This window comes from Ceratotherium simum, chromosome 3, assembly GCF_057802395.1.
Source record: "Ceratotherium simum simum isolate JZ-2026a chromosome 3, ASM5780239v1, whole genome shotgun sequence".
Lineage (NCBI taxonomy): Eukaryota > Metazoa > Chordata > Mammalia > Perissodactyla > Rhinocerotidae > Ceratotherium > Ceratotherium simum.
Window position 1 is genome coordinate 64,117,993 of NC_141902.1, and position 27,649 is coordinate 64,145,641.

Sequence of the window (27,649 nt, forward strand, 5' to 3'; positions counted from 1 at the left end):
CCTTGGAGCTTGTTAGAAATGCACATTCTCAAGCCCCACCTCAAAAACACTAAGTCAGAATGGGGTGAGAGCCAGCAATCAGTGTTTTAATAAGCTCGCCAGGTGATTTGAGGTGCCCTAAAATTTGAGAACCATTACCCTAAGGTATCCGTTACATATAATGAATTAACTTCTTTTCTATTCATCTAGAATGGTACTAGTTACCTAGAAATATTTCAACTTAGTATAATTTCTTTTAGTAGTCTATATATAATTATTAATTTTCAGCCATTGTAGTTTATACTATGAAGCTTGGAACATTAATTAATCCCTTTCCTTCTCCCCCTCCCCCCTTCAAGATTATCCACCATAGTAGTCCTAAGTATTGGGCAGGAAAATTAAAATATTATGTTTGTTCTTGCTATGTTTAAAGACAAACGCATATACATTTCTGTCAAATTAAAATTTCAGATAACAAGTATATAAATTTCTGTCAAATTAAATTTTCTGATAGCGAATTTCCACATCTCCAATGGGACTAATTATTGTTTGTAGATAATTTTTTTTAAGGATTATAGACCATTGTTGAGATGTTTGAATGCACAGGGTAAATAAAGGCCACTTATACTTTGTTTTAGAATATGTATTTGGTAGCTATTTTCAGGAATCCACTCTTTTGAAAGTGTGATAATTAGTCTGTGCTCCTTGGATACTCTCCTGCAACAAAAATTGCAGTATGTAATTCTTGTCACAATGAATTTTTTCACAGGAGAAGAAAAGGTTAACAATTAACAACGTAGCTCGAAAGTGGGACTTACAACAACAGCGAGTAACCAATATTGCTACAAATCAAGATGGAAAAGATTCTGACTCTCCTTCTCAGGACCCCTGTCAGGTGGATGGAAGCACCATCTCTGCATTTCCAGAGGAAACAGGGTATGCAATGGTATTCTTTCCAGATATGACTGTCTTTGGCGAACTGAATTTGGAGCAGAAATGGGAAACCATTTCACAATAAATATAATAAGAAAGCCTACTGAAATTAGATGTTTAAATTTAAAAATTAAGATAGAAATATTAAAAATATAAATTGACCTGTATTTTTAAAACCCGTCAGTGGTTTTCTATTTTGCATATAAAAAAATCTAGATTACTTCATATAGCCTCTGCCGCCCTCTACCCACCTCACCTGTTTTATCCCGTACCATCAGCCACTTGATTCTCATGCTGCATCCCCACTGATTTTCAGTTCAGTTACTTCCTACCTCAGAGCCTTTCTCCTAGAAACAGTTGTGTTCTCCCCTGACACCACTTCCCTGCTCTGCCTTCCCTCACCCTGCCCTGGCTAACTCCCAACTCAACATGGAGGCATTAAATTTTTTTTTTTTTTAAAGATTTTATTTATTTATTTATTTTCCCCCCAAAGCCCCAGTAGATAGTTGTATGTCATAGCTGCACATCCTTCTAGTTGCTGTATGTGGGACATGGCCTCAGCATGGCCGGAGAAGCATTGCGTCGGTGCGCGCCCGGGATCCAACCCCATCCCCCCCCCACCCCCCCCCCACCCCCCCCCCGGCCGCCAGCAGCGGAGTGCGCGCACTTAACCGCTAAGCCATGGGGCTGGCCCTGGAGGCATTAAATTTAAACCTCACTTCCATACCGTTTGTATCTCTCAGTACTCTTCACTTCTCCTTCTTAGCACTTACCATAACCATAAGTCAATAACTAGTGGATAATTAGTTGTTTCATGTCTGTCTTCCCGACTAGAATGTAAGCTTCAAGAGGAACAGAATCCTGATTGTCTTGACCTCTGTTGTGTCCCCAGCAGCCAGCACAAAACCTTCCTCCCTACTAGTAGTATTGAGCAATTAAGCATAAAATCTGAATAATTACTCCAGTTGTGTTCTATAATATCTGTCTATTACAGTGGCTCACAGCCTCTTTTCTTCTGTGATGCATGTGTCACATAATACGTATCCCCTGGTTTCTGAGCATATCTGAGTACACTATCTAGACTTCACATATTTCTCTCCCTCTCAAGAAAGCTTATTGGAATCAAGTAAATGAGAGGGACATAAAACATCTTTATATATATATAAAGATATATAAAGAATAAAAAATTATATATATATATAATTTATATATATATAAAGATATATATATATAATTTTAAAAATATATATAATTTAAAAATAAAGCCTAAAAATCAAAGATCAAATGCATTTCAATTCTGTTTCATTTAATGAAGCACAGTTATCTAATGACCGTAACCAAATTCTGAAACACATTTCCAACTAACTATACTGTAGCTTTATTTCAAGTTTTTAGCCAGTATTCTTTAAGCTTTTCATATATAAATAATGTATTAAAGAAAGTAATTTAAGAAGCATTAGAATAATATTTTGGAAGTTTTCTGAAGTTAAAGAGTGCTGACATAAGTTTAGACAAATATACTTAAAAAATTTTAATTATAGGATTAATTTATATTGGTCAGTGTACTTCCTTCAGCTCACTTGGGTATCCACATATAGAACTTCTTAGATCTTTCAGCTAGAAAAATAAGGCAACAAGAATAGAAATTCTAATTAAGTAATAATTTATATGACAAACATATCATTCTTATATTTCCCTAGAGTTTTATTTAATATCATTTAAATGTCAAAATATAGTTATAGTTGGTTAGAGCTGTAAGACTTTATAAAGTTAAAACTTTGTATCGTTGGACTTTAGATTTATGAAGTACTACACATCAGTTCTATTTCTGATTTTTCTTTTTTAAAAAATATTTTTCCTATCTTCCTTAAGAGGGTTTCCTGGTCCCAAGTTTATCCAAATAATCTTGCAAATTTTATTCTAAAATTTTAATAAGGTTTTAAAAGTTAGTCCTTTAATACATCAAATTTATTTTTATATATGGTGTTAGGTAAGAGTCTAACTTGATTTTATTTCAATTGACTAGTCAGTTTGCTAATAGCATGCCTTAATTAAACTATTCTCTTTTTAAATGAGAATGCCATTTTCATCTTATTTAAGTTCCCATAAGTATTTGGATGTATTTCTGGACTTTCTACTTATCTGTTTTTATGCCAATACCAGACTATTTTGATTATAGTAGTTTTGTAGTAAGTTTTAATACCTAGGAAGGGAAATCTGCTTTCATTATTTTCAAAGTTTCAATTCTCAAACACTTGTTCTTCCATATGAATTTAAATTTAAAATGATTTAATCTAGGAATGTTAAGAATCTTATTCAAATGACATTTAAGTTATTGATTTTGGAAGGATTGACAGTTGTAAGCTAATAAAGCATCACTTTAAAAATCATGGTCTGTCTCTCCATTTTTTCGAGTCTTGTTTGGTTTCCAGAGGAAGCTAACTGGGGAAGTGTTGAAAGATTGAAGGAAAATTCTGAGGAACTAAATGAGGCTAGAGACCATGAAATTGTAGCATTTAGTCTGAATTGTTGAGTGAGTATTCCAGGAGCACAGAGTAGCTAGGTATAACAGTAAAGAACCTAAATGTCTGATAAAGAATAAGGAGATAAAGGATCAAAGATAAGGAATAAAAAATTCAAGTATAATGACAAAAGACAGAAATGATAGGTCATGTGGTCTAGGCTAGATTTTTAAGGAATTGAAAAACAGAAGGTTGCCAACAGATTGGGAGAAAATTTACTATTTCTGGGGCTGGAAGTGTAAATGAGGTTGAAGATGAGAAGGATATGAAGTAAGAGGGTTAATAGTGAGCTGGAATAGTAAGAATTTATGGTCAGAGTAAGTTTTTGAAGTTGAAGCTTTTAGAGGTGGAACATATCTAAGTAATGACAACATTAAGAGCAATTTGGAGGCCATTGTTTTGGCCATGGGAGTGGATTGTTGGAGAAGAGTAGAAGTGAAGGTCATCAGAGGAGAGAAGATCAGTTGAAACTATTATCGTAGACACTGAAGTTACTGGTGGTAGAACCAGGTGTGGAACCAGGGACCGAGGTATTCAACAATGACCAGCCTTCTCTCCTTCCAATCTCAGCCATGCATCCTATGCTCTCGTTACAGGGCTGTTTGCTGTTCAGGTTTTACTAGTGTTGGCAGCTGCAGTGAGTGCAGGAGTGTCTTTGTTTATTAATTGGCTCTTTTACCTAGCGAACTATGTCTCATAGGTAGATTCCAGACTATTAATGTGACTTTCCTATCACTTTATACTTTTTAAGCAACTCATGGCTCAAAATTTTGCGACCCTCTAAAATAATTTAAAATTATAGAGTCTTTACTTTTATGGTTTCAAAAACAAGCAATCAGTTCCAAGAGAAAGAGGAAGTATCTGTTAGTGAAAATTGTTATGCTTTATAGTTACTGCCAAGAGTTTCAGAATTTTTATTAGGAGTTCCACAAAGTCAGAGGCTTTTTAAGCAAGGACCACGAAGGAAGAGTTTGGGCGAGATGGGAAAAGTGATGTATGGGTTCAATGGAGAGGATGTGGAGAGCAGTAATGAATCATTAGGAAAGAGATCCACAGTTTCTGGCAAAAGATTTATTTCCTACTGATGTACATTCAAGGTGCCATGGAGACGCCATTACGTTATCTTGGTCTGACCCTTTTTAATGACCTAAAAACTGTTAAGTCAAGAAGACACAGATGATATTTATATATGAAGTCAGAAAAATAAAACTTTAAAGATAGACAGTGAATTATTTGTGGAGACTATAGTGCAAAATCAGTTACTTATAACTTGTAGTGGTTGGCAGATGATTTCTTCAATTTAGTTTGTGGTTATCTGATTCCTGTAAAATCTCTTACATCAGAAAGGTAGAAATATTTCTAAAAGAGCTTATTATACCTTGTATGTGTCTACACCAGGAGCTTTTACCTTGAGGATCCACGTTGACTTTTTGAACTTTAAGTCCTTATTTTACTTGAACTCTCCATACCATTTGACATAGTTGACACTCTTCATTGTTGAAAGGCTGTCTGCATTGACTTTCTTGATAGCATATTCACCTGATTTCCCTTTTACCTATGTGACTACTCCTTTTTTTTTTTTTTTTTTTAGGTATATCTTACTAACTCCTTTTCTACCAAATCTCTAAATGTATCATGCTATTTCTTGATTTATAAGATTTGGATATACTTTTTGCTCATATATGTCTTTGACGTTAAATACTGTTTATATTTTGAAGATACCAATATGTATACCTTTTCGTTTATGGTTTACACATTTAGATTGTGTTTAAGGAAAAAAAATCTTTTACCACATTGAGATTATAAAAATATTCCCCCATTTTGTCTTTCTAAAGGTTTAAAATTTAGCCTTTCATATTTTAGTCTTTAACCTAAAATTGATTTTTAAGTTTGAGGTTGGGGTCTGATTTGTTTGTTTTTCCCCTATGGGAATAACCAATTGCCCTACTGTTATTTATTGAATATTCTTTCCTTTTCCCACTGCTCTGCGATGCTACTCGGCCTGACTGTTTTATCAGCAGTGGGAGAAGTAGGTGGCAGGATCTTTTTACAGATCTTCAGTTAATGCCCCTGTGTTCGCTCTCACTTCTGACTCATCTTCCATCATGTCTCCTGTTCTTTCCTTTCCAGAGTTCTGCTGGGCATGTTGGCTGCCATCTTTGTTCTTGTCTCCAGAGCATATTCAAAGCTATGGCTTCCTTTGTCCTTCTTCAGTACTCAACATTCTTCACTTTCCAGCTTCCAGAATTTTGCTGAAACTTCTTTTGCAGATTGCCCCTCTCTGTACTTGTTGCTGTTGTAGGTTTATACCATTTTAATTACTTGGGGTCTTAGAGGGAGAGGTTTCAAACCCACGTGCTCAGCCTGTCTGCTATTTTATCTGAAAGTACCAAGTGAGGTGTTTTAAATATTAGAAGTTGTATTACTATATTCTCTGTAAGTCTTTAAAAATATACTTAAATTTCATCTTTCAATGATGTAAGCCTGGCTCTTTCTAAAGGTGGAAAGCTAGTCAGAGGGCCACAAAATCTCTTCCTTAGGGTTCCGATTTGTTTTTTAATACTACATAAGGTTTTCCATTTTTACAATCCCATTTATAGTCTTTAATATTTCATAATGCCAAAAAAGTGGCTAATTCTTGTGTTACAATGTCTGTGACCTTTGGCTTATGGGTGTGTAACTAAATGCCTGGAAACAAGTATCCATGAAAAATCATAGGCACATTAAAGGGAAGAAATTCTGTAAAACTTTGGTATATCCCATTAGTGATTTCACTATTCACTGTACTTGGGACAGCTCTACAGTAAAATGACATATTGCAGCTCTCTTTCCCCTGCCAGAAATGGGAAAGTACTTGGTGTAATGTTTTCTTTGCTTACATTGGATGCATGCAGTGAAGCTGGTTTATTTTTGGTCATTTCCTGTCTATGAACACTGTGGTATTTTAGCCAACACTACTATAATAAAATATAATACATAAAATGAATTTCCACACCTATGCATGTTGTAATAGAAATTCATAAAATACGTTATTATAGGAATCAGCGCCACTTATTCATTGGGAAAAGAATCTTCCGAAATATTTTAAGTCTTTCTGTTCTAGCCTGTTACAGAAAGCCTACAGATTAAAAAAAAGAAAACAAAAACCATAATCTTCTGGAATATTGTCTTTTTTTCCATTTAGGCATTTAAGAGTAAATTCTCCATTTAGCCTGGCTTCAGGGACTCATTACTTTATTGCATTAAGTTAATCACCCTGTCTTCTCTTAGAGTCTTCCACTAATCAAGAAGACAGAATATTTTTCTGATTCATTCTTATATAAAGATTGAGTTGAATAAACGAACGCTTGGACTTGGAATTAACCACTAAAGATCTTGAAGAAAATTCCTATTTGATGGCAGACTGCCTACTGTTATATAAATAATATTTGAGTTGGGAAATTTATGTGGAAATGTATTGGGGCTTCCCCGCCATAAGGAAATCTCATGGAGCTTCATGAGAAAACAAATTTTAAAACATGGATCCTCTGCGGAAGAATACCACATTTCTTAGAGTGTAAATTTAGACTAGACAGAAGTAGAAAACTGGACCAAGTGACCCGTCACCTACTCTAAAACATTTGAGTCACGTTTGGTTTCTTCTCTCTTCCTCATTCCGCACAATGAGTCACTTAAGTCCTACTTTTATTTTCTCTTAAATCTCTGGTGTATCTATGTTCTCTTTTCTTATTAAAAATCATCACTAAACTGTATTGAGCTAAGCATGAGGTATAGTTTAGAATATTATTTCTAGTCTTCATAACAACTCTGAAAAAAATATGTATTATGATCACCATTTTGCATACAAGGAAACTGAAACTACAAGGAAATTAAATAACTTGCCCCAAAAGTCATCTGTTTGTCAGTGGCGGATCTGGGCTTTGAACTAAGGTGCATCTGATTTTCTTGCCAATGCCATTTCCACTACACCATTCCCTCTTTTTTTGTTACGCTGTTATATGGTCTAGTTGACGCTGTTGCACTGGTCTTCCTACTATTCCCCCTCCATCCAGCCTCCCCCTGCTACATCCTCCACAAAGTGACCAACTTACTGTCTCAAGTGGGTCCTTGAGGGCAGAGAACATGTCTTATTCATCTTTGTATCCCCAGCACCAGCACCTAACTCCACGCATGGCACATTAGAGGTGCTAAAAAGCTTGCATTAAATATGGTCCCATTACTTTTTTATTTAAAGATCTTTTTCTGCTTCTCAACATTATAGAATAAAATCTGACTTTTCAGCTTCATCTTCAGCTGCTACTCCCCTGTATGTTTCAGTGTTCCAGCCATATTGAAATTGTTCTTGACTGAATATGCTGTACATAATTAGGCTTCTGTGCCTTTCTGCATTCTGTTCTTCTTCCCTTAAGTGTGCTTCCTCCTTCTACCTCTGATGAAATTCTACTATTTCTCTTTCAAGGATCAGTTCTAATGCTACCTTCATTTGAAGTCTGACTTCTTCCCTCTAGAAGAATTAGTTCTTCCTTCCTCTGTATTCCCATAGCATATTGTTTAAATATTCATTATGTGACAATAAACACATTATATTAGAGTTAATGTATATATTTATCTTGCTCTCCACCCTCCATCCAGATTGGGAGCTCTTTAAGGGCAAATAAGTCTTAATTTATCTTTATATCCCCAGTGCCTACCATAATACCTGATATATAATAAGCTCTCCAGATTAACCTATTTGTTTAATGAGGTTGGGGTCATTTCAGTTTAGAAATTATGTCCCATGTGTTTATTAAATTAATTGCAGGGTATTATTAGAGCACTTTTATTTCTGGGACCATAGCCCAATAGAATTGAGGAAAAATTCTGATATATCTAAAAACTTGCATACGATTTCTATACTCATTGTCCTTATCAATACAAAGGAGTTAGTTGCCTGTGCCAGAATTCTTAGGACAGTGCCCTGTATATAGTGGGCTTTCAGAGAATGTTTGGTGAATAAATGAATGAATAAACAAATGAAATAATATGTATGTATGTATGTCTAAAAAGATGTGGACATATCTATCAAGCATACAAGGAAAACTGGAAGGACAATCCCCAACGTATAAACATTGGTTAGCAAACTTTCTAAGTTATTTTTTATAGAAATCAGAGCACACCTTCCTGGAGGAACAGGTTCCTCTGTTCCGTACTGGCCAGAGTTTGAAGCTAAACTCAAGCCTCATTCAGAAAATAACTGAAATGGGTTAAGTATTGAATGACCTATATAACAGGTGCTGTCTCCTATTGAGAAGGATGGACCTGTCTACAGCCCATTTGTTTTACTGAATGTCCATGTGAGATCTATATAAACTGGAGATTACTTCTGCTGTTTTGCTGAGTCTAGGCTTGTTTTTATTTCACTTATTTCCCCAACAGTTTGCTTGACAAACCTTTAAGCAAAAAAAATAATCCCTTTCTGATGATAGACTTTTTATTTTGTAGTTTAAACTTTTAATCAAATGGAAAAAGAAAAGCAAGACACTTCCAAATATATGATATAAAACACCACCACTTCTCAAAGGATTTATTCATGTTTTTGGTACATAGCTCTGATTCCCCATCATTTTTACATTAAAACAAACTTCTTTTGCGGGTATCATAGCCTTCAGGCATCACTACATCAACTAGCTAGCTTTTTTTCTTGCCTTGACTTTACTTTTTCATTATTTGTCTTTGCCTCACCTGAAAAAACTTTCTTGTGAACCCTCATTCTGTGTATCACTGATTCTGCCCCATTGCTCAAACCACAGTTTATGGTTGGAACATCCTTTTTAAGATTCAATAGATACTCATAAAAAACTTTATAATTGTCGGGGCCAGCCTGGTGGAGTAGTGGTTAAGTTTGCATGCTGTGCTTTGGTGGCCTGGGGTTTGCGAGTTCAGATCCCGGGTGTGGACCTATGCACCGCTTATCAAGCCATGCTGTGGCAAGTGTCCCACATATAAAGTAGAGGAAGATGGGCATGGATGTTAGCCCAGGGCCAGTCTTCCTCAGCAAAAAGAGGAGGATTGGCAACAGATGTTAGCTCACGGCCGATCTTCCTCACCAAAAAACAACAACAACAACAACAAAACCTTTATAATTATCTCACTTCATTAGGTCATTCAAGAAATATTTGTTGAGCACAACATGTACTAGGAATTGTGCTAGATGCTGGATCTACTGTAGTGAATGTGACAAAGTTTGAGCCCTTAAAGATCACAATATTTAGTGAGAGAGACAGACAAGTAAACAGGTAATTGCAGTGCAATGTGGTAAGTGCTATAATAGGGGCATGCACTCTTTTCATTAAGCCTTCTTTATTTTAGTGGCAGTGAAATATAACTCTTATCCTTTATCTTGTTCCAGAAATGACCATATGCTCTACATAGCTCAGCACAAAACCATCACACAAATCACAATATAAGAAACTCTTAATTCTCATCTTATTTTTGTTCTATTATCAACCTTTACCTTTCAGGATTATCGTCTAAGATTATTCATATAGTACTCTCATTGAATTATTGTCATATAATAATCATCGTCTTGAGCACTAGTCTGGCAGAAATCAAGCTTTTTTGTGTTTTCTTGGTTGCATACTTACTTAGAGTTGACTGATATTATTACTTATTATTGTATAGACAAATGTGTTACAGGTTAGCTGGTGTCTCTGAAGTAAGTACATGTAAGTCTAGTGAAGCATGATAAACTAACAGGGTGATGGTTTGTCAGTCTTATCCACCAACATCAGCGTTATAAAAATTTTGAAGATCTTTAATAATGCATTCATTCAATATACATTGTGAAAAGCCCATTACGAGGCCCCAGAGCCCCCAAAGATGAAAAACTATAGTCTTTAGCCTTGAGGAACTCACTGTCTGATAGAGGAGACAAAATTGTAAACATAAATAATTATGATAGCATATAAGAAGTGATGTATTGGAGGAGTGTACAAAATTCCATAAGAGCACAAAGGAGGGAAAGCACTAATATTAGTAAGAGCAGATAAATACTGTCTGAAAGCAAAAATCTCAGAATGAAAACACATAGAACAAAAGCCCAGCATTGTCAGAGTTTTGAGATTGGGTGAAACAAATATTATGTCTCTATTCACAAAGCAGAAAATTTGATTTGGATCGAGCTATTTATTTTCTTCTTCAGCTATCGTTTAGGTAAACTTTTACAGAAAATGTGGATTCTACTTTGGAAATAATAGCAATTATGATATTCAGTAGAGTATGTGAAGTGATTTTCTATATATGTACTATTTAATATATATAAAAATATGATATATGATATTTAACAAATTTAATAAAAATATATTTAATATATAATATAATATGATTTTTTTCATCATTTCTTGTTTCAAAATGGGGAGGAATTCTTCACTGATTTTACTGCTTATAACTGTAGTATACATACACTTGCAAAATTTCAAACAACATTGAAGTATTCAAAAATAGAAAGTCAACATTACCCTTTAATCCAACCATTGAGAGATAAACTGTTGTTAACAGTTAGTATATGTCTTCTGAAGTGTTTTAAAAACATATTTCTATATTATATGGTTCTTAATATAGAAATATTATTTTGTAAAATGCAATTTTTTTCAGCCAAACGGTGGAATATTTTATAAATTAAGAAAACCTGTTTGTACTGACATGAAAAGATATCGCAGATATATATTTTTTTTTTTTTTGCTGAGGAAGACTGGCCCTGGGCTAACATCCATGCCCATCTTCCTCTGTTTTATATGGGATGCTACCACAGCATGGCTTAACAAGTGGTGCGTTAGTGCGTGCCCAGGATCCAAACCAGCGACCCCTGGGCCGCTGCAGCGGACCGCATGCACTAAAGCGCCTGCGCCACCGGGCCAGCCCCTCTGCAATATATTAAATGGATTGTTTTAAAACTAAATAGGATATCAATTATCTTTCATTGATGTAAATAATTTGGATTTAAAGATGGTACTTGTTTGTTCACGTGTACCTCCTTTTGAATTAAAATATATGACTAGAAGAATACAAAACTTCCAGATAGTCCATTGAAAATTAGTCCTTGATTCTCTGGGTTTAATTATTGAAATGAAAAAGTGAATATGAAATTTCCAATACCGTTTCGAATTGGAAAACCAATTGGAAATTGGTCTTCACATTCTGTTATTTACTTTGCCTGATAAGACTTTCATTTAAAATTGTATGTTGGGTTTCCCAGGTCTCTGGACTCAGGACTCAGCAATGCTTTACAGGGTTTATCTGTCACAGACACCTACCTTGTTGAAGTGGATGGGGACACACTTTCCCTGTATGGCTCAGGAGCGCTAGAGTCTCTGGATCGGAACTGGAGCGTTCAGACAGCAGGAATGGTGACAACAGTGTCCTTCACTTTCATAGAATTTGATGAAATCGTCCAAGTGCTTCCCAAATTGAAGATTAAGTTTCCTAATTCTCTGGTAAACATTTCTTTTTAGTAGTATATTTAAATTCTTCTCAGTTATGACTTGTGTGTTCAGGCCAAAGACCTGTTTTAACTTTTATTTATGCAGTTTCTATCTGGCAGGGAGACTAAGCTTTTGTGTTGATTTTCTGGATCTGGAATTTAAATTAGTATTCGTAAATGGCCTTGCATTTTTCTGTTAATACTGGAAATTATCTCTCTAGAAAATGATTCCTTATGAAGTATAAAGGACCAATATAATTTTATTCAAATTATATAGTTCTGCTATATAAAGCATTCAACAGGACCTCACCTAACTCTATATTATGTGTTCATTTATTGTACCTGGCATTAATGGGACATGTACATTATATATAATTTTTACATTAGTCCCCTAACAACATTTAAAATAATTTTAGTAGCTCATTAAAATTTCTCTTCCAATTATGGTGTTCTTGTATTATTTATTAGCATGCATTTGTAGAAACTGTGATTTCCATAATGAATTCTTTCTTGAGTTTTTATTATTGTTGTGTTTTTCTGTTAGTGAAATGATTTCCATCACCTACTGTTTTATAGTGTTTTTTTCTTTTGCCACATCATCCTCCCTAAAGAAGACAAATAGATTTGGAGATGGTGTGTTTAGAAGAGATCATCCAAATTCAGACAGAACACTTACACTCGCATTTCAGTTTTAATGATTTTATTTTCCTGTAGCCACTTTAACTAGCCTACATAGTAATTGGCAAGATGCAAGTAATAATGGCTAACTAATTCTTCTCAGAAACATTGTGAGCCCTGTGTTTATAAAGTTCTGAAATTTTCATATCTAATCTTTCGTATAAAATCATTGTAATGCCTGAAAGAGTCTGAATTGTTGTATATTTATATGACTTCTAAGAATCTTAGCTTGTTAATACATAGAGGGCTGTCCTTTGCAGAAGGAAAATCACTTTGAATTGAATATTAAATGGATTAATGGATTTCATCAGTGATGCATTCGATGGATTAAAGTTATCTAAGTTTAGTACATTCAGTTGATTTGATGGAATTGAAAACATATTAGTTAAGCCTAAAGTTTACAGATTTACTTGGGGAATGATCAGTGAAGCTTTGATGTTAATATTTTAAAGTGGTTAAACTCAATGTTCAGCTCTTTTTTTTGTGTTTTATTATTGCAGCACCTTAAATTCAAGGAAACAAATCTTGTAATGCTGCAGCAATTTAATGCACTAGCACAACTCCGTCGCATTGACCAGCTGACAGTTGATCCTCAAGGAAACCCAGTTGTCAGCTTCACACTCTGGAAATACTATGTACTGTTTAGGCTGAGCCATTTCAGTATGCAGAAGATAAATGGAACTGAGGTAAGCTAAACACTAAGTCAACTGTAGAATAAAAATGTTCCATTTTAGGGGAAGTAGGCATAAAAATGGTCAGGAATTTAAGTAACCATGAGAGAACTTTTGAGAAATGTTTTTTTTTTTAAATCTTAACATTTAAAATGTCAAAAAGCTAAAAATCTTTTTATCCAAAAAGATTTCTTCTAAAGCACTAGACAAATTTTGAAAATACATAGTAACCAGTTAATGGAGAATAATAAATACTTTTACTGTTGTTTGTAAGCATTCAGAGAAGTAAAATGCTGGTAGGGTGACGGTTTAAAAAAGAACACTTCTGTGGGTAATATGATCTTTGTATTTTTCAAAGTGCTGTGCAGACTGCCTGGCATGCAGGAGGGGATGGGGAAGTAATACCCAAATGTTAACTAAGAAGGGTTGTGGTAGAGGAAGGAAAGAATAACATGGAAAAAGAAGAGAATGTACATAGGGAAAGAAGAGTGACTTAAAAAAAAAGGAAGAGATAAGAAGGAGAAATAAGCAAGGAGGAAAGGTAAAGGAAGAAAAAGTACAGAGGAGAGAAAAAGGAAATAAAACAAGCACAAGTGAACATCTAGACTGCTTTGTTAATAGTTTGTCACAGCTGCCTGTGGCGTATCTGCATGGTATAACTCAGGCCTGGAGCCTGAATACCTGGAAAATTATTATTTTTTTAATTTATTTTTTTTTGTGAGGAAGACTGGCTCTGAGCTAACATCCATTGCCAATCCTCCTCTTTTTGCTGAGGAAGATTAGCTCTGAGCTAACATCTCTGCTCATCTTCCTCTATTTTGTATATGGGATGCCGCCACAGTATGGCTTGATGAGTGGTGCATAGGTCCACGCCTGGGATCCGAACCTGTGAACGCTGGGCTGCCGCAGTGGAGCATGTGAACTTAACCACTATGCCACCGGGCTGGCCCCAGAAAATTATTTTTTGGATAGTGAAAAGTTATTTTTCAGATTGATTCTGCTAAGCTTGTCACAAGGGTAATCCTCCAGCTATCCAAAGACCGTGTTCTCTTTAAATATTACTTTGGAAGAAAAGAGAGAAACTATGCTGCTTCCTCCACTGTGGAATTCCTGAACTGAATTCAAGTAATCCTCCAAAGGAAAAAATCTTTAATAAGCCATTAGTATTATTGTGATTATCTCTTAAAATTCAGAAGGCCTCCTCGTTGTAGGATGAACTATAATCAACTTGGCCGGCATGGGGGTAAGAGCAACTGTATGTCCCTGCAGCTGCTACACTGCAAGTACCTCTGGCCTTGAACTCCAAAAATCCAGGATACTATTAGGAGACTGGAGGTCTCTGCGTCAGCGCACAAGAGCCGTGTGAAGTTTGCATCAGCCACGGTAGACCCACAACCCCAGTGTCAGCCATCTGTTGAAGATGTGGGACAAATCTGGAACCTCCAGATGACTATTAATTTCTCCAGCTAGTTCTCAAGAGAGTTGGTTTAGTCTTGTGTATCCTTGTGTACCTTCTTGGTACTTCCCCGGAGAGGTTGTGAGTCACTGGTGAGATCTAATAATTAGTCCCAAAAGTTTCCAAAGCTAACTGGACTGGAAGTAGAATGGTTATTTTGGCTATGGGTGAGTAATTCTCCCTCATTAATGGCCTAACTGTTGTCCTGATTAACCCTAAATAGTGTATTTATCCAGACATGGACCACTACTAGAGGAGTACTAGTTATTATAGAACCTTGAAATAGGAAGGAATTCTATAATTATATAAAGTAGAGAACAATTAGAAAGAACCAATATAATTTATTTTGGTTTAAAGTTCCAAAAATGTCAATGCCAGGGATATTTGACCCTTTAGTAAAAGACCTAAAAGAAAGCTGCTTATCTCATTCTTGACAATATATAGTAATGTTATACTATATTTCTACTTCTCTTTGTATAAGAGAGAATTATATTGCTTGAGGTAGAATTAAATTGAATTATGAGCATCAAGAAGAAAAGAGGGAGTAGTGGCCTGTACTGGCCACTAGGTGACTATATTAGACCAAACAACTTAGTTGTCATCTAAAAGAAGGATCTGGGGGAGCAGCAGCCTCCTTAACTATGAAGGTCTAGGGAAGGGAAAGGAAAGAGTTAGTTTGGATTGATTCATGTGTATAAGATGCTTGGGTTTATTTTTCAGAAAATGCCTGTGAAGTGTTTATAGCTAGTGTTAAGAATGAGTTTTTTAAAGATCCAAAATTTAACTATACCAGGGTTTCTCAGCCTCAGCTCTGTTGACATTTGGGGCCAGATAATTCTTTGTTGTTGGCCTGTCCTGTTCATTGTAGGATGTTTAGCAGCATCCCTGGCTTCTACCCTCTAGATAGTAGCACCCTTCCACCAGTTGCAATAACCAAAAACGTCTCCAAATGTTGCCACATGTTCCCCAGGGGCCAAAATGGACACTGATTGGGAACTACTGAATTATATAGACAAACTAATAGTATTTAAAATGCAGGCAACCTTATTTTATATTAAAGAAAATAGGACCAGATATTAATGCAAGTCCTGCTTTTAGCTTTTAGCACTTTCTTGGTTAACATAGAAATGAGCCCTCATAGGGAATACCTGTGACAGGTTATTCCTTGTGGGGAGAGAGAAAGACATAACTTCAGAATGAACAGGAGTGTCCTTGCTAGTACGATGTTCTATCTCTTAGGGAGGGACAAAATTATCCTTATAGGAGCAAGATATGAAAAACACCTTGGCTTACCTTTGACACGTTATAGAAATGAATCTATTCCATTGAAATTGATGATTTTCCCCCTAAATCATTCTACTCCAATAAGCTACAGGATTTCTGAAAAAATCCATTAAGAACTGAAGGTGTCTCAAGTATAATTCTCAGGAAACATGGCTTCTAAGTCAGAGCTAACTCACCACCTCTCAGATTCTCCATCACCGTGAGCTACATTTGTACATCTTCATTTTAATTAAGCTCAGGAGATAAAAAGAAATATCAGAGAACTTTCTCTCTACAGCCCAGGAGAATGTTCTTTCCTGGAGTAAAAGAAAATATTTAATCTGGACTTTTCTTTGGAATTATATTAGTTGTATCAGACTAAGAGACAGTATCATTTTTGACCCCTCTCCACTGTATCGCTTCAGGTGACACAGAATGATATGATAATGGCTGAAAGGCTCTTTGGAATCTTAGCACATGTAGCATCTTCCGAGTTACCCCAGTATCGTCTGATTTCAATTCTGGGTGATGCCAGGTAACCTTTAATTTCTATAGTTTTTGTAGAATTACTGTTGCACTAGAAAAAGGAATAAATTCTGCACACCTCTTAACTATGCCATTTATGCATCCCACAAACATTTACCTTAAATTTGTTTTATGGCTAGCCCTATTCTAAGTGTTGGTGATACAAAGATGAATAAGACAAAGTCTTTGCTCTCCTGTGGCTTGTAGTCTAATAAGTTAAAGATATATGTAAGCAATTATAATGTTTCAGATTCTATAAGAGAGGGCTGTTGGAGTATAAGAGAGACTAACTGATTTTTGGAAGAACGTTGAGGAAGGCTTCACAAAGAAGGTAACGTTTTATCTAGTTCTTCAGGAATGAGTAGGAGTTTTTCAGGTAGAGGGTATGGGGAAAAGAGATCTGCAAAGGCAGAAGAATTGTAGATAGTTCAGTATAATTGGAGCATGGGATGATTGTGAATAGTGATAAGAAATGAAACCAGAAAGATTGATTGTGGTCTGATTTTGAAGAGCCTTGAAATCCATGCAAAACAAAAATGAAAACTTGTGCTTTGTAATTAAGTGCAACAATCATGTGATTAGACTAGGCCTAGACTGGGCCTCCAGAGGTGACTGCCAGAATGATACCACAGAACCAGCCCACCCAGGAAACTGCCATCTTTGCTACAGTCAGGGAGCTGGGTGATCAGGTGACTGTTGTCCCAACTGCAAGCTTCAGGATCATACCACTTTAGCTACTTTGGGGATCAAGGAGTTTCTCACTCTTCTCTCTAGAACTTGGCTCCAGAGCCATGTTGCCCTGCTACAACTTACCCCAACAAAATAGGTTTGTTGTGTGCTACCCTGACTTCCTACTTAGCTCAGTTCTGATTTCAATCTTACCCAAATATATCTGATTGGTGGAATCTAAATCCCATGAAAAACCCATAGAACCATTCTGAAGAAAAAATACTGGGGGAAGTACTGCTACAAAACGAACATGGATGCAAGAAATAGGAAACCTTGAATTCAAGAAATGATGCTTGTGGAAAGAAATCGGTGAAAAATAGAGTTGTCGAAAAAATATTAATGAATAATGTAAAAAAAATTTAATAACCTTAGAATTAAAATCCCAGAAAATCCTAAGAGAAAAGAAGTTAATGTTTGCTAAGTTTATTTCTCTGTTTGGGAGAGATAATAAGTATTAATTAACACCAGAAATTATGGAAAAATACATGTTTAACTGTGTGTATTAAAATTTTAAGGGCTACTATTAGAAAAAAAGATTAGATGTACAATTTCTAAACCACTAAAAGGAAAAAACACTGATCAACAAAAAGCAGGAAGGGAAGAAAAAAGAAAAAGAAACATATCAGTTATCACAATAAATGTTAATGAATGAAATTCTCCTGTTAATAAATAGTAGCTCTCAGATTGGGTTAAAAATTGAGTTACATGTTGTGTTTAAGAGACCCCTAAAGCAAGCAATATATAAAGGTTGAAAATAAAGGGATGGAAAATATATAATGGGCAAATGCCAACAACAACAACAAACAGATATGGGAATATTAATATTAGTGATAATGGAATTGATGACACCAAAAACTACAGTCCACCAAAAAAGGATAATAGTTATGAAACTTAATATAACCAAGATCACAGCTTCTAAATACATCAACAAAAACAAGTATGCGTTGACAAATTCACAGTTATCGTGGTAGATATTAATCAATTTGATCATTAGATCAAATAAATCAAAATAAAAAAGAATATAGAGGATTTGAATAACACAATTAACACACTTTTAAATGTATTTAGATTTTTATTCCTAGAACCTTATTCCCAATTCAGAAATATATATATATATATTCTATTCAAACACCTGTGAAATGTCTGCAAAAATTGAACATATATTAAGCTCAAAGAAAATCTCCATGTATCTCAAAATGCATACTCATACAGATCACTTTCTCTAATCATAATATCATAAAATTAGGAAGTAATGAGCCCAAAACTTATCCAGTTGTAATTGGAAAAACAAAAGAACAGGAGAAGCAAGTTCCCAGGAAACAAAATACAAGTGCCTTTAAACTTAAAACAAGATGTTTAACCGCAATCCAAGTTATAGACATGAAAATTTTAAAACAATGAGATAACTTTGAGGAGAAAGACTAAAAGTTTGATGACACAGCATGATGAAACAGGATTCTTATACATTGTTGGTGGTAGTGAAAGTTGGTGCAAGTCTTTTTCACAGCAATTTAGCAGTACCTAAAAAATTTTAAATGTACATGCCCTTTGACTTAGTAATTTCACTTAAAGGATTATTTTACAGATAATGTTTTTTACATGAGCACAAATATATGTGTCCAAGGATTTTCATTGCAGCCAGGGTTTATAATAACAAAAATAAGAAAACTCATTAAATGTCCATTAATAGAGGACTAATTACTTGCAGCTCTAAAAATAGAAGTTCCAATATGAAACAGTCTTTAAGACGTCTTAGAAAAAAAAATGCAAGATATAGAACAGTTGTATAGTATGCTGCAATTTGTGAGAAATAAGGCATCTATTTCGGAGATATCCTTGTGTAATTTTAAAATATTTGATTTAAAAACATCAAATGTCTGTATGCACTGCTCGAATTATCTTTTTGGGTTTTGATCTATTTTGTTTTTTGTTCTTTTTTTATAATTATTATTGTATTCCTTTTGTTTTTAAAGGATTTAAAAAAATACTTTACCTCTTTGGGGTTAAAGAAGAAATTACGATGAAGTCATAAATCACATATAAGTGAATTTGATAACAAGACCGCTATATGTCAAAACCTGTGGGATGTGGCTAAAACTGCACTGAGAGGAAATTATATATCTTTAATGTACTTGTTAGAAAATAAGAAAGATTAGGAATTAATGAATGAGGCTTTCAATTCAAGAAGCTAGGAAAATACAAAAGTAAAATAAAAGAAAATGGAGGAAAGAAATTCATAAAGATAACAGCAACTTGTAAAGAAGAAGAAATTGAAAAAAGAATAGTTGACCAGTAAAAGCAAAAACTGACCCTTTATAAAGACAATTTTCTAAGGAAAATCCAAGAGTTCAACTTTTAAACTTTTAGAACTAACCAGAATATACAACAAGGAAGACAGACATTATATCAACATACAAAAATAGTTAATGTTTCCTCATGCCAATAATAAACTATTGAAAATAGTATTAGAAAAAGTATTCCATTTACAGAGGCAATAAAAACTATAAAATACCAGGAAATCCACCTAACACAAAGTAACTATGAAGTAAACAATGAAATTAGGAATAAAAAAGAAATCTAAAAAATAGAGAGGTGTACATTATTAATGAGTTCCCAGACTTCATATTGTAAAGATGCCAATTTATTCAAAGTAAATCACAAATTTACTAAATTTCCAGTCAAAAATCCCAGTGTGATTTCTCAGGAAACTACACAAGATGAATTTTGTATTTTAGGAAGGTATTCATCATCCCAAATTTATAAAAATATTCTACTGTATTTTCTAATGCTTTCGTAAAATTTGAAACATTTAGCTCACAAAAATTTTAAAGTTTTATGTAGTAAAAGACATCATAAAGTCAAAAGACGTGAACAGATAAGGGGAGTATATTTGCAACACATTTAACACATTTTTGAAGAAGTCCTGCAAATTTAGTAAAAGAAAAACGGTCAACACAATAGGAAAAATAAGGCAAAGCATATGAATAGAGAAGTCACAAGAAGAAATACAAATGGCCAAATACCATAAGAAAAGATAAACTCACTTGTGATCAGAGAAATACAAATTAAATTAAAATAATGATATGCCATTTTTGCCAATGAGATTGAGTTAAAAATTTAAAAACCAATAATATCAAAGATTTATTAGTATTCAGGGCAATATACACTCTTTACACAGTTGATGGAAGTTTTACTTGATACAGACTTTGGGGAGAGGTAGTTTGGCAATATCTATCATGTTTTTGAACCCAGAAGTTCCAGTACTAGGAATATAGCCTATTGAGTTACTCACATATTTGCACAAAAGATGTATAGACAAGGCCGCCATTGCTTTCTTGTTTGTAGTAGCCCAATTTTGGAAAACAACTTAATGCCTAATAATAAGGAAGCTAAATAAATCATGATATGTCTACACAGTGGATGTAGTATCTATATGATACTGTTTACATTACGGTCATTATATGACTATGAAAAAAGAAGAAGAAAAAAGAAAAGATTGAGGTAGATCTCCTATTCTGATGTGAAATGATCCAGAGACAGTTAATTAACTAAATAAAATAACGCATAAAATAATATTTATATTATGACCCAATGTTATAAAAAGCAACAAAATAAATATGTATACATATAAATATAGAGGCATAGAAAGGGAGCTGAAAGGATGAACACTTGGAAGGGTCTGGATGTTAGGAGTGGTGGTGGTGTAATTGAAGAGCATTTTTCAAGTTTTACTCTGTGTATGTCTGTACAATTTGAAACTTTTCATTGAGAATATATTGGACTTCTTTTTCTGAAAATGGTGAGTTAGATAGTTTTGACCATCTCTGGCATTAAAAATAACTAAAAATTCTGGATAATATAAAATATAAAAACTCCATAAAAATATTGAAGAGCTGACAAGATATAAACACTAGGCCAAGATGTATCAGAAAATGAGAACATTGAGAAGTAAGGTGAGCACAGAGACAGTGTCTGACCTGAAGGCATTTCAGGGAAACTTAAATTTTCATTTTGCTGGGTGTAAAGAAGGAAGGGTAAGAATCAAAGTCCAGGCCGCCATCTAACGTGGTGAATATACATTGAGATCTTCCCAAGATTAAGCTAGAACCCCAATGGCTACACAATAAGAGTAAGGGTGTGTCAGAAATAAATCTGCCCTTTCTCCCCGCTCTCAGTATTTTCCAAGGAAAGTTGCCTTGGAGTAAGCAGAAAAGGGGAAAAGTGTGTCTCTAAGTTGTAACCAAAAGCCAGTCCTCATATAGATTTGCAGCCTGAATTCATAACATATGGATGGTTTAACATAATATCAAAGTTTAAACATTACTATCTCTAGATACCTGGGAAAAGAAACTGCACCTCCTCTCTGGAGGAAGTTACTTTCATCCTATCTCAAACAATCCTCATGGATAGGTTGTTTTGTTTTGTTTTGGTGAGGAAAATTGCCCCTGAGGTAACATCTGTGCCAATCTTCCTCACTTTGTATATGAGATGCTGCCACAGCATGGCTTGATGAGCAGTGTGTAGGTCTGTGCCCAGTACCCGAACCTGTGAACCCTGGGCCACTGAAGCGGAGTGCATGAACTTAACCACTATGCCACTGGGCCGGACCCCTTCATGGATAATTTTTAAGGACAATGACAATGAGAAAGAAAACAGCACACAAGCAAATAAGGCACCACATATAAGAACTAGCAGGAAAAAAAATAGACCACAGAAACAGACCCATGAATACTTTAGATTTTGGCGTTATCACACATAGATTATAAAATGGCTATGCCTTGTATATTTCATGATATAAAAGACAAGGTTGAAAATATCTGGAGAAAACAGGAAATTTAAAAAAGTGATCCAGCAGATCTGAAAGGAAACCAAAGCAAATTCTATAGATGAAAAACAATAAACAAAATTAAAAATTAAGAGGTTTAATAGCCAATTAGACACAGTTGAAAAGAGAATCAATAAATTGGGAGATAGGCTAGAGAAAATTTGTAGAATGCAGCACAAAGAGAAAAGAAGAACATATGGAAAAGCAGTTAAGAAATTTTGGAGATGGAATGAGTTAGAAATTTGTTTGGAGTTCCAAAAAGACACAATAGAGATCATGGAATAGAGGTGCTATTTAAAGGGATAATGGCAAAGAATTTTTCAGAACTGATAAAATACACTAATCTACACATTAACGTCAACTAATTCCAAATTTGATAAATAGAAAGAAATCTATACCTACTCACATTACAGTGAAACTACAGAGTACCACCTATAAGGTGAAAATTTTTAAAACAACAGGAAAAAACAGATTGTCTTCAAAAGAGTGCACATCAACAGTTGACTTCACAACAGCAGCAGTGGAAGCCAGAAGACAGGATAATGAATGATATGTTCAATATACTGAAGGAAACCAATTGCCCACCTACAATTCTATACACAGCAAAAATGTCTTTTAAGAATGAAGGTAAAATAAAGACATTTTAAAACAAAGTAATAAAAACAAGACCTAAGAGATTTCCTATCAGTATTACTGCACTAAAAGAAATTATAAATCCTATAATTAAGGCAGAAGGAAAGTGATCCCAAAAATGGTCTGATGTATAAGAAAAGCTAAAGAGCAAGGAAAGTATTAAATTTGTGGAATAAATCTAAATGAACATTGACTGTATAAAGTAACAATAATAATGTGTTATGGGGTTTAAAAATATAGAATTAAAATATACTACAACAGTAGAATATATATTGGGGAGGGATAAATGGAGATATAGTATTCTAGGTCCTTGTATTGTCTAGGATGGAGATACAGTAGTTAGGTTTAGATGTTAGTGAGTTCAGAGTTCATGTTGTAATTTCTGTGGTAACCAAAGAATTAAAGAGTATACAGCTTCCAAGCTAGTAAGTGTGGAGTGGGGTGGGGGGAGGACAAGGAGAAGACGAAGGGAAAAAGAAACAGAACATGTGAGTCAAATAGAAAGAAAAGAAAATGTCAGATTTAACCTAAATACTGCTTTATCAGCAAGTATCTTTGTACCAAAACTCAGTGGCTTCAAACAAGAAGCATTTTCCTCCTGGAGTCTACAGGTCAGCTGGGTGGTTCTCCTCCCCTCAGCTGGGGTCCTCATGTATCTACAGTCGCCTTTGGGTTGGGTAGGCAGCTCTGCTGATCTATCCTGGGCTCTCTCACTTGTTTGGGGTTGGCAGGCTATCAGCTCTTCTAGGAAGGCCTTAGCTGGGACAACTTGTCTCTGCTCCACATGGTCTCTTATACTGCAGAAATCTGCCTGGGCGTATTTTCATATGAAAGGCAGAGGCAAGGTTTGAAGAGAGAGCAGAAACATGCAAGGCCTCCTGAGGCCTAGGCTAAGGACTGATGCACCATCACTTCCCACATTCCGTTGGTCAAAGCGAGCCACAGGGCAATATCTAAGGGACTTGGAGATAGCCTTTATCTAACTGCAAAATCACATTATAAAGGGCATGGATTCAAGGGAGCCATTAATTATGACCATCAATATGATCAATCTACCTCAATGATAAAATACAAATGTTCTAATTGTTCTGGTTAAAAGCCAAAGATTGTCAGACTGAATAAAAAAATGAAGTTCAACTATATGTTGTTAAAAGAGACACATCTGAAACATAAGGTTAAATAAAGTTTGAAAGTAAAAAAGTGTGAAAAGATAACATCAATACTAACCAAAATAAAAACAGTAGCCATTGAGGATTAAATAGACTAAGATTAAAAGCAATACTAGAAATAAAGAGGATCATTTCAAAATGCTAATAGGTTCAGTCTGCCAGAAATATAAAAATATATTTTCTAATTTAATTGGTATGCGCCTATTGGCATAGCCTTAAAAAATTATAAACCAAAAATTGACAGCACTACACATCCACTATTACAGTGGAAAGTTTTAATATACCTCTGAGTCATTAATAGAAAAAATATATATAAAATATTTGAACAACACGATTAACAAATTTGACATAATGTACATTTAGAGAACATTGCCCCCAATAACTGTAGAATGGACCTTCTTTTCAAGCCTATGGAATATTTACAAAACTTGACAAAATACTATCCATAAAGCAAATTTCAACAGATTCTAAAAGGTTTACTTGGACCATGTTCTCTGTTGAAAATGCAATTTAAAGCTTTAACTCAATTATAAAGAGTTAGCCAGGAAATCTCCATATATTTGAAAATTAAGAAACATTTCTAAATAACCTACAGGTTAAAGACAATTTCATAATGGAAATTTAAAACTACCTTGAACTGAAATATAATAAAAATACCACATTTCAAAACTTGTGGGATCAAGTTATAGCGGTGCTAAATGGAAACATTTTAGCCTTGAAATGGGTATATTAGGAAAGAATAGAGGCCGCAAATGAATGAGCTAAACATTTATCTAAAGAAGTTAGAAAAAGAACAGCAAAATAATCCTGAAGAAAGTTAAAGAAATGACATTAAAAACAAAATTAATGAAAAATTGATTGTTTGAAAAGACTAATAAAAGTAATATAAAATATATGTGTACATTGCTTTTGTAATTAAAAAATCAATGAAGTAAATACAATAAAGATCTATATGTTACTTTTTTCTTTATAAAAGTGAATAGATTATGCTACCTAAATATCCAATAAAAAGGATTGATTAGGTAAATTGTGATCTACATCACAATTTAATTTTATTTATTCCTTAAAATTATTAATTTTAATGATGTAGAAAATGCTTATTATATAGCATTAAGTGAAAACAGTATACAAACTGGATGTTTAGTATAATTTCAACTTTTTACAAAAATTCATAGAAAAAGCCTGGAAAGAAATATATCAAATGTAAACAATATTATAGATTTATATAGATTTATGAGGTATAAATTTATCGATGATTTTTATCTATCTCTTCCTACTTTTCAAAATTTGTACTTCTTAAAATTTCTAAAATGACTGTTATACTTTTAAATTGGAAAAAGGAAGATATTTTAAAAGATATATTCCTCTTCTGCTCCTAGTCTTCAGTTCACAGTAAAGTAGTAATATCCCTTCATTTAGAGACACCCTAAGTGGTGGACACCAGAGAGCAACCTTCCTGGAGGAGGGGTTGTAGTCCTCTGGAATTCTAGGCTCATGGGGCTGCAAGTGATACAAGGAGCACTGTCTATGTTCTTCATAATCAAATGAGGTTTCTGTTTCCTTATTTACCTCCTACTAGAATCTTGCCCTGCTATGCTAACAGTAGGAGGGTTTTTGTTTTTTGTTTTTGTTTTTGCCTGAACTTAAACCAGTATCCCACTCCATTTTCTATCTATGAGTAATACTACTGAGCTACATAATGGAATTATGAACTATTTGTGTGATTTATAAGAGGTAACTAACATATATTTTATGAGATAAGACTTTGAAAGTTTGGCCAACTAGATCTTTAATGGGGTTGTTTTGTGCTCTGTGATTATTTCATTTTTGTGTTGATTATTTTTTTTAAGGTAGAGTTTTTTCACTTTAAAAATGCTGGAGACATTTATGTTGATGATTGGTAGTTATGAAACAAAAGAATTTGGGTTGAATAGCTTAATTAGTAGAAAGATTGGGGTACTGAACTGAGCTCAAATAAATAATATACTCAAACTCATAAACAGATATTCAAAAGAGCAATGCTTCCCTATAAAGTCAATGAAAAATAGACATATTTTAATAAATCTGATAAGTAACTGTCCAAATCTCTTTACTATCTTTCTACAGGAAGAAGCAGTTCCGGTATCTGCTAGAAAGCAAAGGGAAAAAACCTGGTATTGTCAATGAAGAAAATAATGATAGCAAAAGACTTGCAGGAGAAAACACAAATCGTGCTACACTTAATTATACCACAAGAGACTTTTATAATGAAAAACTAGAGGTAAAACTACCATTGATCTTTGGAATCTAGTGCCTGGATATATCCCACGTGGCTTGGGACTTGGCAGTTGTACATTTCTCCCTTAATCAGATAAGATAACCTTTTTTGTTCTGGAGCGTTAGCCAACTTTATATACAAAGCTGAGGACAGTGGGCACCAAGGCATTAGGAAAAAGTAGAGCTCATAGTTCCAATATCTTTATTTTAGCAGAAAAAAGTGTTCAAAAGAAATCTATACCAAAAATCTAGACCAAAGTAGGCCCAAGGGTCCTGATCTCTCTGAATTAAGAAAAGGGTTATAGGCTGGCTGTGAGGACTTAACTAGCCCATGCCAGACCAGCAGAGGACGCAGCAGAACCTCCATTTCTGTTCTCTTTGCCTGAGTCCTTGATGTTTTAATTTACTTCTTTCATTCTCCTACACCATTAACTACTATATTCTTAATCGGGTAATGTAATTTTGATCTTTTCTGTTTCCATTGTAGCTACTTAGCCAGGAAAGCTGGAACCAGTTCTTTATTTCTTTATGTGTTTGGAGGTTTCTTGGAGGAATACAGTGTTAGGGTGCTCAGGGAGCAATAAAGAGGAAAAGCAAGCAGTGCCTGCCTTGATGGAGCTCATAAGGAAGCTGGTCCTCTAACTAGCAATAGAATGTTAAGATTCTACAAGAGATTTTGAGGGCATGAAAGGGCAAATGAACGTGATAGAGAGCAGGCAGCATTGATTGACCATCTATGACTTATATACATGGCACTGTGAGTTATTTATATATTTTTAACTCATATATATTTATATAACTCACAGGTGGTTATATATATAATTTGAAGTGAAATGGCCAGGCAAGCAGTTTTCAACTGTTTTTCACCAGCAGTGGGAGTCTTTATTCAAACCATATTGTAGCATGAAAATCCAGTAGGTCGAAACAAAGCAAAAGAGCAGAGCTGCTGCTGTTGTAGAGGGAAAGTAGAGCGTTCAGAGCTTCATCTGATTGCATCTTCTTTTCTAGTACTTTCCCTTCACCTCGCCCCTAATCCTGAAACATCTCTTTGGAACCCATAGGGCTCTAAGGATTACAGCTTGAAAATCACTTGAAAACTCAATGCAACAATATTTTTTATAGCATCCCAAAAGATGTTCAGATTCTGCTTTAAATTCTTCTAGTGCAAGAAAGGGCGCCGCTTCGTGAGGTAGCTGTGTATTACTAAACAGCTCCAACTGTGAAAAAATTCTTACATGTTAAGCTAATAACTTTCATTTAATGATCCTAGTACCACTTTATGTAGAAAAGAGAACAAGTCTCTTATGAAAACTCTTCAAATACTTCAAGTCAGCTAATTCTCTGTCTCATCTGAGGCCTCTCTACATTCATACTTCCATTCATTCAAAAATCGCATATTGAGCACCTATCACACATATACTTGGGCTATAGGAAGTCGCTGTCCTTATCCTCTTGGATCTTACATTCTAATGGAGGAGGTAGACATATACAGGGATAATTATAAATCAGTATATCAAGAGAGTAGAGATGGGATAGTTAACCCAGGTCAAGG

General features: G+C 34.5%; 1 protein-coding gene across 4 annotated transcripts in view; it reads left to right on the top strand.

Annotated features, from left to right (window-relative positions):
• Positions 1–27,649, top strand: part of LRRC49 (leucine rich repeat containing 49) — a 121,381-nt gene that overhangs the window by 85,337 nt on the left and 8,395 nt on the right. For 3 of the 4 annotated variants that reach the window (XR_015551549.1, XM_014780877.2, XM_087428622.1), the window contains 5 exons: positions 749–915; positions 11,668–11,905; positions 13,071–13,256; positions 16,386–16,495; positions 25,948–26,101. Coding sequence is in view for 2 of the 4 variants with exons in the window: in XM_014780877.2 (XP_014636363.1) it covers positions 749–915; positions 11,668–11,905; positions 13,071–13,256; positions 16,386–16,495; positions 25,948–26,101 (855 nt within the window). In the remaining 2 variants the exon portion in view is untranslated. The remainder of the gene's footprint in view (positions 1–748; positions 916–11,667; positions 11,906–13,070; positions 13,257–16,385; positions 16,496–25,947; positions 26,102–27,649) is intronic. The other variant, XR_015551551.1, reaches the window with a different exon arrangement.